Consider the following 10585-nt stretch of genomic DNA (forward strand, 5'->3'; position numbering starts at 1 on the left):
TTTTTTGTAGTCTTTGGCCGGGGCTGGGTTTGAACCCACCACCTCCAGCATATGGGGCCAGTGCCTTCCTCCTTTGAGCCACAGGCGCCACCCTTAAATATTGTACATTTTTGTATGAATATTTATTATAAAATAGACTAAATCTCTTCCAAAAATTTATATTTTTTTAACAGAAAGAAACCGTTAATACTGCTTATTTCTCTCCACTTTTTTCCAAAAGTTTCATAATTTGACATTTAAATCTATGATCCTTTTGGATAATTTTTATATAAAACATGAGGTTTAGGTCCATCACCATTTGGACATCACATATCCAACAAAGAATTAATAACTGGGCGATGCCTGTAGCTCAAAGGAGTAGGGCACCAGCCCCATATACTGGAGGTGGCGAGTTCAAACACAGCCCCGGCCAAAAACTGCAAAAAAAAAAAAAGAATTAATAACTAAAATATAAATCTCAAAATCCAACAATTTATAAAAAATCCAGATACTTCACCAAAGAGGCTATACAGATGGCAAACAAGCACGTGAAAAGATGTCCAACATTGGCATGGTGCCCATAGCTCAGTGAGTAGGGTGCTGTGCTGGCCACAGACACTGAGGCTGGCAGGTTTGAGCCCGGCCTGGGCTTGCTAAACAACAATGACAACTGCAACCAAAAAATAGTCGGGTGTTGTGGCGGGCACCTGTAGTCTCAGCTACTTGGGAGGCTGAAGCAAGAGAATCGCTTAAGCCCAAGACTTTGAGGTTGCTGTGGGCTGTGACACCATGGCACTCTACCGAGGGCAATGTAATGAGACCCTGTCTCAAAAAAAAAGATGTCCAACATCATTAGGCACTAAGGAAATGCCAATCAAAACAATGACGACAGATCACTCACCTATTAGAATAGCTAAAATCATAAATAGTGGCTGGACACGGTGGCTCATGCCTGTAATCCTAGCACTCTGGGACGCCGAAGCAGGAGGATCGCTTGAGGTCAGGAATTCAAGACCAGCCTAAAAGCAATATCAAGACCCTGTCTCTACTAAAACTAGAAAAACTGAGGCAAGAGGATTTCATGAGCCCAAGAAAGGGTGCTGTGAGCTATAATGCAGGCACTCTAGTCAGGGTGCCACAGTGAGACTCTCTCTCTCAAAAAATAAAATAAAACAAAATAAAATCATAAATAGTGACCCCAAAATGCTGGTGAGGATGCAGAGAAATGGGATGTCTTGAATGCTGGTGGCAGGATAGTGAAAAACAACACTGTCAACAAGTTATACACTATATGATTTTATTTATATCAGAATAGCATACCCTTCCCACGGCTGCTGTTGACCACCACAGCTGCCCCCTTGTCTGGAGAACTGCCCTGGGCAGAATGGAAGCTGCCCCTTGTTCCAAAGCTTCCTCTTCCAGACTTCCCCACAGAATATGGCTGAATCTAATCTCCACCGAGACCACATCCTTGGTTAGCGTTTTCTCCCCGCTGCTCGCTGAGCTGAGAGGCTTTCTTCATTAAATCACACGTACCTGAAGCTCCTGACCCAAGACGGGAAGAAAAGTGAGAGTGCAGCGATGGAGGACAATAGCGGGGACAAATAAACGAGTAAGCCAAGACCTCAGGCATCCTCTACCCTGAGCCTCTCCAACGGAAACAGTCTCTTCCTACAATCCAGTTCTGTCCTTTTAGATGAAAACAGTCCCCGAAGTAAATGAATAACATTACTTAGACTTTGCAGCTGAGGACTTAGCAAGTTTTAATGAAACATGACTCACAGCCTAACAGAAAGTTCTGGGATGGCCTAGAGGAGGAAGTGTATTTCTTCCTTCCTCCTCCCTCCCTCCTTCCCCCCCACCTTCAATATTACTCAGCCCAGGGAAGCGGACACAGAATCACCTCTCCAACTTCAACGCCGCCCACCATCTTCCCATACCGTGTCCTGAGCACAATAGTTCCCGGGGACCTTATTCCTATCTGAATCCCCAACCCCAAGCAGAAGGCCTGGCACGGGTGAGTACTCCGCTAACCGCTACTTAAGTGAATTTCGGGAATGTCTGGAAGAGTGTGGAAGGCGGGGAAAGAAGCCTGGCTGGGAAGGGAGCTCCACCGTGAGCCTGGCTGTTGCCTGCTTGCCCGGGGTGGGGGTGGCGAGGATGTCACAGCCCTCCCTTCAGACGTCCCAGACCTGGGGCGGTGGCCCCCGGAGGGCGCAGGACAGGAACGGCCGTCCAACAGGCTGATTGGAGTGACGCTGCTGGGGCGCAACTGTGTGGCCGCGTTTCACTCCGAAAGGACCGGGACCGCCTTGTCACCGGCAGCCACCTGTGGAGTTCTGCACCGCCAGCCGGAATGCAGAACGCCGGGCACCTGAGGGAGGGGGCGCAGGGGACCTCCGCTGGGGGTTCACCTTCACCAACTTCTCCCCGGGCAGGAGGCAGCAGGCGGAGAGGAGCCGGAGCAGCGGTCTTTCCGGAACTGTGCCCCGGGCAGATTAGACGCACATCCCTGGGGAGGGACTGGGGTGAGCCCGGGGTTCCCGGGGCGCTTGCGGTCCCGGGAAGCGGCGGCCGAGCAGAGGAGAGGCAGCAGGAGTCCTGGGCAGCGAGGGGAGGATGGGGTGCGGGTGGGGGCGTGATGCGCGGTACGATTTCCAGGAACTCCGAGTTTGTTTCGTTTCCTCCGCTCTGGTGGTGGAGCTGTCTGCTCCGATTTTCGCCTTCAGCCCAAGCAAAACGCGGGGATCCCCGAGGGGCAGGGGTCTCGGGACCCGGCTCAGAACTGTTCAAGCAGCCCTGGACAACGAACTCCAGGGTGGTCAGTGCAGAAATTTCCGAGTTAGATGATTCCAGTTCTTAAGAATCAACACCCTCTTTGGTTTCTGGGGCCATTTCTGGTAAACTGGTGTGAAGTGGCATCACTTTTTGCGGGGAGACGGTGTTGGAAGGACTTATGTTCTTCCTACCATTTTAAGATATTTCATTGTAAAGATTAACAACCTGTTTCCTCGTATTCTTGGTAGTGTTAGTTTTACATGTTATATTAACAGCGCGCAATGAACATCATGGTATCCATCTATCTGCACTCATACAAGCTTTGACTGCATAAATTCCTAGAAATTCAAATTGCTGAGCCAAAATATGTGTGTATTTATATTCCCTTTCTTCCTTCCTTCCTTTCTTTCTTTCCTTCCTTCGTTCTTTCCTTCTTTCCTTCCTTTCTTCTTTCCTTCTTTTTTTTTTTGACAGAGTCCCACTCTGTCACCCTTGGTAGAGTGTCATTGTGTCATAGGAACTTCAAACCCTTGAGCTCAAGCAATCCTCTTGCCTCAGCCTCCCCAGTAGCTGGGACTACAGGCACCTGCTAGGACTCCTGGCTAGTTTTTCCATTTTTAGATTTGAAATTGCTTGTCACTTCTCTAAGTGGGTCTCACTCTTGCTCAGGCTGGTCTTGAACTCCTGAACTCAAGCAATCCACCCACCTCAGCCCAGCAGAGTGCTAGGATTACAGGTGTGAGCCACGGTGTCTCGCCTGGCCGTATATTTCTTTTTATCCCTTGGATATCCTTATCATATACTCAGTAGACTTTAAACAATTTTACTCATTGCAGCTTTTACTATACTGTATTTTAATATCTCATAGGTAAGTTCCTTTAAAAAAAAATCCTGATTATCCCTATTACTCTCCTGTTTCAAATGAACTTTAGGATCATTTGGTTTCAATCCCAAAGTAGATCATTGGGAATTTTCTTGGAACCGCATTAAGTTTGGTTTACATTTGAAAAAGATTGCTGAGTTTGTCATTTTTAATCTTCCCAACCAGAAATATGACACATCGTTCTATCTCTTCAAGCTTCGTTTTGAACAATTTCCTCTTTTTTTTTTATTATAATTTATTTTATTTAACAATCTAGGAAGTTCGCAGCCATCAGCAGTTCCAGTGCAATTTCAAGTGCAATTGGGAATTCAGGAATCTCCTTGTAGCTGTTAGTGCAGCCAACTTTGTAGATAAAATACGTGCATACTTTTGCTAGCCCATGTGAAGGGATCTCTCTAAAATTGACCTCACTGGTTTCATTCTCAGCAAACTGACCTGGGCCACTCAACATGGCTTTTATTGTTCCTGATGTCAGTGCATGTTCTCTTTTTACGATAAGTTCATGACCATCAGAAGATATCAATTTGACATACATGGCATCAGGGCCTTCACAGCCACCATAGGTTGTCTCCACTCCATCCATAATGTCCTCAGTAAATTCTACATTGCTTCCTTGGGAACATCAGTAATTTCCTGGTGGGGTGGGGATGCAGAGTCTCCTGCTCACTTTGACTGGAGGAAGTGCATAGAGCTCCCTCCCCCTCCAGCAACACAGGCCAGTGTCTTGAACAGTTTTCTTAGACCACACCATCCCTTTTGGTGTAAAATTTATTATTTTAAATTGTTCGTCACCTCTCTGAGTGGGAATGTGTTCCCCATTATCCTTTCTGATTAGTTCTTGTAGAGAGATGGCTTGTGATGAGGCTGGTAATCGGAGAATTGGAAATTGGAGGTAGGAAGCTGAAATCTGCACGATTCCTTGAGCAGCATTCTCACGTCTATTTGTGTCTCTGGTGAAACAGAGAAAATGTTTAAAAAGCCCTTTGTCTTCACAAGTCCCAAGAAATGGCCTAGAAGACAATCTGCTCAGCAACTGGGACTAGTGGGGTAGCCTGAGATACATTTCTTTTTAGAAGTGTCTTAATACCTGTCACCTCCCTTGTCAGATCAATATAACGCTCAGGCAACAAAACCACAAATGTATCAATTGCTCACTAATTTGGTTTCACTTCTGCATTTTAATGCCAGCTGTGGGGCCCAGCTCAGTTATTTTCTCCAGGATAGTATCCGAATTGTAAAATGTTTGTACTACTTAACCTACCTGTTTCAGAGAACTTAAAAAGATTGACTTTGTTTTAAAGTACTTTGAAAACTGTTTCTGTGACCTTGTACTTAGTCGAATGCCGCCTCCCAGACCCTCAGTATCTTCATCTGTTAAATGAAGATAACCATGGCAACCTCAGACCTCCAAAGCACTTAGGATGTAATAGAGGAAGAGAGATTTGTCTTCACTGTTATCATCATGATTCATTACGAGACACAGCTGCATTTAGTTACAAGTAGATCAAACATGATTCAAACTGGCTTAAACAATAAGGGAGGTTATTTGTTCATGAAACCCGTAGCTGAGGTTTGGGGAAAGCTTCAGAGTGAGTTCGAACCAGCAGCTCAATGTTGTCATCAAGGACTCAGATTCTTCTCTGCTTTCCATTCTACCATCCCCAGGTTAACCTCATTCAAGCCTTAGGACCAGGCCTCCGTGCTTTCTCACTCACATTCAGGGAAGAGAGAGAGGCTGAGAGTAAGAAGCTGGCTTCCTGGGCTCTCTTAGAGGTGCCAGGAACCTCCTCAGCAAACATTCCCTTATGCCCAAATTAGCTCAAATGCCCAGTTTCGAACCAATCACTATGGCAGGCTGTTAGGAATTCTCTGATGGTTTAGATCTGACGTTTGGGGCTGGATAATTCTTTGTTATGGGGGCTACACCTCTGGCTTCTTCTTTCTAGATGCCAGGAATGCCCCTCCTCCAGATGGGGTAACCAAAAAGGTCTCTAGACATTGCCAGATGTCTCTTGGGGGAATCATCACCCTTGACTGAAAAGCACTGGGGCTTAGACTTATCAAGTCTCACCCGTGAAACCAAGGGTGGGCTCAGTTCCCCCCAAATGCATTGTTAACTTGGGGAGGAGCAGATGCCCACTGAAAATCTGGGCAGTAATAGGAAGTAGAGAGGCTGGGCGTGGTGGTTCACACCTATAATCTTAGCACTTGGGAGGCCAAGGCAGGTGCATTGCCTGAGCTCACGGGTTCGAGACCAGCCTGAGCCAGAGTGGGACTTCGTCCTGTAAAAATAGCTGGATGTTGTGGCAGATGCCTGTCGCCAGTAGTCCTAGCTACTTGGGAGGCTGAGGCAAGAGAATTGCTTGAGCCCAAGAGTTAGAGGTTGCTGTGAGCTATGACACCACAGCACTCTATGAAGGGTGATGAAGTGAGACTCTCTCTCAAAAAAAAAAGAAAGAAAGAAAGAAAAAGTAGAGAAATAGATTCTTCAGAGGCAACATGATTCCTCTAGACCTGGAAAATCTCTGAATCTTTCACTGCAAATACCTCTAAGAGGGACAGCACTTATAAAACACTCTTTCTGATGTCCAGGCCAAGGGGTGGAGGAAGGTTGAACAAATTTTTAGCTGGCTACAAATACAACAGAGAGGGCTGGGAGTGAGGACAAGGGAGGCAGAGATGCTCAGGTAGTGGGAAAAGAGAAAGAAAAACAAGTTTAAGATTGGCAGATGTTAACTCTTATTGCAATCCTGCATATCCTTGGCCAGCTGTGGTCAAGGCTGCAAACTGTGGCTGCAGCTGTCTCAAAATCTGCTGAGAAAGAGAAAGTTAGGTTTATAGAGTAAGAGCAAAGTGTAGGCTCACAGAGCAAGATGTTCACCATAGACAATGAAGAGGGGGTGGAGGGGTGGTGCATTGTCACCACATAGAAAAGGCAAACAGGTTCTCTGCTGGCCCTTAAATCACAAACCTTGTTGTTGTTGTTTTTTCCTTTTTTTAGGCGTGGCAGCTCACACCTGTCATTCTAGCACTTTGGGAGGCTGAGGTGAGTTGATTGCTTGAGTTCAGGAGTTCAAGACCAGCTTGAACAAGAATGAGACCTATCTCTACTAAAAATAGAAAAACTAGCTGGGCGTTGTGGCTGGCACCTCTCGTCCCAGCTATTTGGGAGGCTGAGGTAAGAGGATATCTTGAGCCCAAGACATTGAGGTTGCTATAAGCTATGATGATGCCATAGTACTCTACCCAGGGTGACAGTGTAAGACTCTGTCTCTAAATAAATAAATCACAGGGCAGCACCTGTGGCTCAGTGAGTAGGGCGCCGGCCCCATATACATATACCGAGGGTGGCAGGTTCTAACCCTGGTCCCGGCCAGGTATTGTGGTGGGTGCCTGTAGTCCCAGCTACTTGGGAGGCTGAGGCAAGAGAATTGCCTAAGCCCAAGACCTGGAGGTTGCTGTGTACTGTGATGCCACAAAGTGAGACTCTGTCTCTAAATAAATAAATAAAAGTTCCATCACAGATGCAACGTTCTTCCATATAATTGTGCTAACAACAAAAACATAAGTTTTAAAAAAAAGAATACAAATAAATAAATAAATCACAAACTTTTTATTTATTTATTTATTTTTAGAGACAGAGTCTCACTTTGTCGCCCTTGGTAGAGTGCTGTGGCATCACAGCTCACGGCAAACCCCAGCTCTTAGACTTAGGTGATTCTCTTACCTCAGCCTCTGGAGTAGCCAGGACTACAGGCACCCGCCCGCAAATGCCTGGCTATTTTTTTATTGCAATTTGGCTGGGGTTGGATTCGAACCTGCCACCCTCGGTGTATGGGGCCAGAGCCCTACTCACTGAACCACAGGTACTGCCCAAATCACAAACATTTTTGACCCTCCCTTAGCTAAGTAGTAAATATGCAGGGGATTCTGGGACCTCACCAAACTCCATCCCTGTCTTTCAGGTATGGAGAAATTGGGGCAGATCATTTCCTTAGGCCACCTCATCTACAAACAGTGTCAAGAGATGAAATACTGCCAGAGACAGTGTCAACGTCTAGGGAAACGTGTGAAGGGCCTGCTGCCGTCTCTGCAGACGCTGCAGGACCAAGGAAGGAGGAACCTGCCCTCTAAGAAGATAGCCAACGCCCTGGACCGTTTGGAGGCTGTCCTGGAGGAGGCTAAGAGGCAGATAGAGAAGTTCAAAAATAAGTCCAATGTGTTGAGTTTCCTAACAGCAGGCCAAAACAAAATACTCTTCAGTGAAGTGAATGAGGAGCTGAGCCATGTCTGTGAGGAGCTCTCACTGCTGCTTCAGGCTGATCAATGGGTGTCCGTTTCAAGCCCCTGGTCAGAGCAAGATCAGCGGGACGCAGAGGCAGACAGGCGAGATTTCCAAAGGAGTAAGTTGGACTTTGCTGGGGAGGGTGGGGGTGCAGCTGGGGGGGCATTTTAGTCTCACTTGAATTCACCAAAGGAGCAGGATGAAGTTTGAGCAGCTGTGTTGTACTCGTGGCTCAGATCTCCTAACATCTCTGGGCTTAGCTCTGGTGAGGGCCAGTGAAATTTGGGCAAGCCAGTGTGTGGAGGGGAGAAAATACCGACAGAGGAGTCTCTGTTGACTCTGCATTCTCTCCCTGATGTGATACTTGGAATTCCAGAAGCTCCTTCCAGCCTTAGTTTTCCCAGAACCCTCAATTAAGATGTAAACTGTCAGGCCAGATGCGGTGGCTCACAATCCTCACATTCTAGGAAGCAGAGGCGGGTGGATTACCTGGAGTTTGAGACCAGCCTGAGCCACACAGCATAACAAACCACTCCAAACTCAGAGACTTAAAACAATAATCATTAACTCTCACGTTCATGGGTCTGCAGATCTCTTGGGATTTTCCTGGGCTTGCCTGGGCTTGGCCGGGCTTAGGCACCAGGTCAATTTTGAGTCCCTTCTTCATGTCTCATTCTGAAGCTCGTTCTAAGGAACAGTGAGTACCTGATGAATTGCAAGAAGACAAGCCCCACTGGGTAGCACATTCCAAACCTCTGCTTGTGTCACATCCACTAAAATCCAAAGCAAGTCATATGGCCAAGCCCAGTGGGAAAAGACAGGGCAGGCTCAGCGCCTATAGCTCAGCAGCCAGGGCGCCTGCCACATACACCTGGGGCTGGTGGGTTCAAACCCTGCCAGAGCCTGCTAAACAACAATGACAACTACAACCAAAAAATAGCCAGGCATTGTGGTGGGCACCTGTAGTCCCATCTACTCAAGAGACTGAGGCAAAAGAATCGCTTAAGCCCAGGAGTTTGAGGTTGCTGTGAGCTGTGTTGCCACAGCACTCTACTCAGAGTGACATAGTGAGACTCGTTCTCAAAAAAAAGGAAGAGACAGGGCAGTAGTCTGTGCCCACCTCAAGGCTATGGCAAGGATGTGGACAGGTGGTACTACTATACTATTACCTGGGAGTGAAGAATTAACAATTCAACCTGCCTCCAGTGCCACAGTGGAAGTCTGAGCCCAGTTAGGAGACTACATTAGAGGCTAGGTAAATGGTAACAGTGGCTTGAACTAGTTAGATTTAGTCGGGAAGAGGGGAAGGCCCTAATGAGAAGAGTCGTGGGCTTGGTTTGAGGTAGGGGAAGGGAGCAGAGCCTGAGCCACCAGAAGAGGGAAGAGAGGGGAAGGCTGAAAGCAACGTGGCCCAGTTAACTTCTGCAGATCCTTCAGACCCTTCCCTCTCATAAGGACTGTGGGTGGAAGAGAGAGAGAGGAAAGCGTGAGGCATACATGGATGAATCTGCTGGGTACAGTCAGCAGCCACTCAGCATCTTAGGAGACAAGTTTATGTCTCATCCAAGCAAAGTCCAGGAGATTCTCCCCAGTGACTGGGTAACTGTCCTCTTTCTAGACTGCTTTTTATAGTGTGGCACTTTCGTGTCAATACGAATTTCCCCTTGTTCCCAAAACAGATTGGAACCTTGAGCAGAGTCAATTAAATGGTCCCTAAAGAAAGTGACAGACACCTCTTTCACTTGGTTTCTTGGCCAAAGCAAGTCACATAGCTACACTTCAAGGCACTTTTTTTTTTTTTGAGACAGAGCTTCAAGCTGTCGCCCTGGGTAGAGCACCATGGCATCACAGCTCACAGCAACCTCAAACTCTTGGGCTTAAATGATTCTCTTGCCTCAGCCTCCAAAGTAGCTGGGACTAGAGGCATTCGCCACAATGCCCGGCTATTTTTTGGTTGTAGTTGTTGTTGTTTGGCAGGCCCGGGCTAGATTTGAACCTACCAGCTCTGTTGTATGTGGCTGGTGCCCTAGCCGCTGAGCTATAGGCACTGAGCCAAAGGCATTTTCTATGTACTTAGAAGTGGGAAACTGGATATTGATGAGCAATAGTAATTTCTACTACAATGAATATGACAGGTAAAAAATGGTATCTCAGTGCTTTTAATTAATGTTTTGGTTTTGATTGGCATGTGGTTTTAATTAGCATTTCTATTTTTGAGTATGTGTTGCTCTTTTTTCCTTCAGGACATGAATTGAAGGAATTGAGGGAGGTGAAAAGGAGCCTAGAAGGATTAACAGAAAGCATTAACCAATGTAAGTTATCAATCAGGTGCCCTGCTGTTTCCAATAGTTCCCCAAACTAGAAGTCATTATTTTCCTGGAGCTCCAGCCTCCCCCAGCCCTGCCCTTGTCGTTTGCTGTGGTGGATGGCAGGAAGCAGCCCACAGGTTTGGGGATCCTTTCATAGCTAGCCTAGGCTTCCAATCCGCGTGGTAACATTGGAAGGGGGCTTCTCAACCACGAAGCACCTGCCAAAGTGCTAAAAACTTCTCTTATCACTGCTTTAATTCACTTGCTGAATTTCCAAGAAGAAATTCAAGTAAAACTTAAAGTGTTTATTCATTCATTCATTCAACAAAACTCTGTCTGCTTTTTTTTTTT

The 10585-nt window shown here is 46.7% G+C and overlaps 1 protein-coding gene and 1 pseudogene across 1 annotated transcript in view; one reads left to right on the forward strand and one right to left on the reverse strand.

Moving 5' to 3' along the window:
* Positions 1-3884: 3884 nt before the first annotated feature.
* Positions 3885-4223, reverse strand: LOC100958716 (annotated as a pseudogene).
* A 2434-nt stretch (positions 4224-6657) lies between these two features.
* The window catches only part of MLKL (mixed lineage kinase domain like pseudokinase), a 19304-nt gene continuing 15376 nt past the window's right edge, over positions 6658-10585 (forward strand). Inside the window, exons 1-3 of the mRNA XM_023514093.1 lie at positions 6658-6686; positions 7606-8043; positions 10169-10237. Coding sequence (XP_023369861.1) covers positions 7608-8043; positions 10169-10237 — 505 coding nt within the window. The 5' untranslated portion in view covers positions 6658-6686; positions 7606-7607. The remainder of the gene's footprint in view (positions 6687-7605; positions 8044-10168; positions 10238-10585) is intronic.

The sequence above is a fragment of the Otolemur garnettii genome, unplaced genomic scaffold, assembly GCF_000181295.1.
Source record: "Otolemur garnettii isolate 467f Iridium unplaced genomic scaffold, OtoGar3 scaffold00047, whole genome shotgun sequence".
Taxonomy (NCBI): Eukaryota; Metazoa; Chordata; class Mammalia; order Primates; family Galagidae; genus Otolemur; species Otolemur garnettii.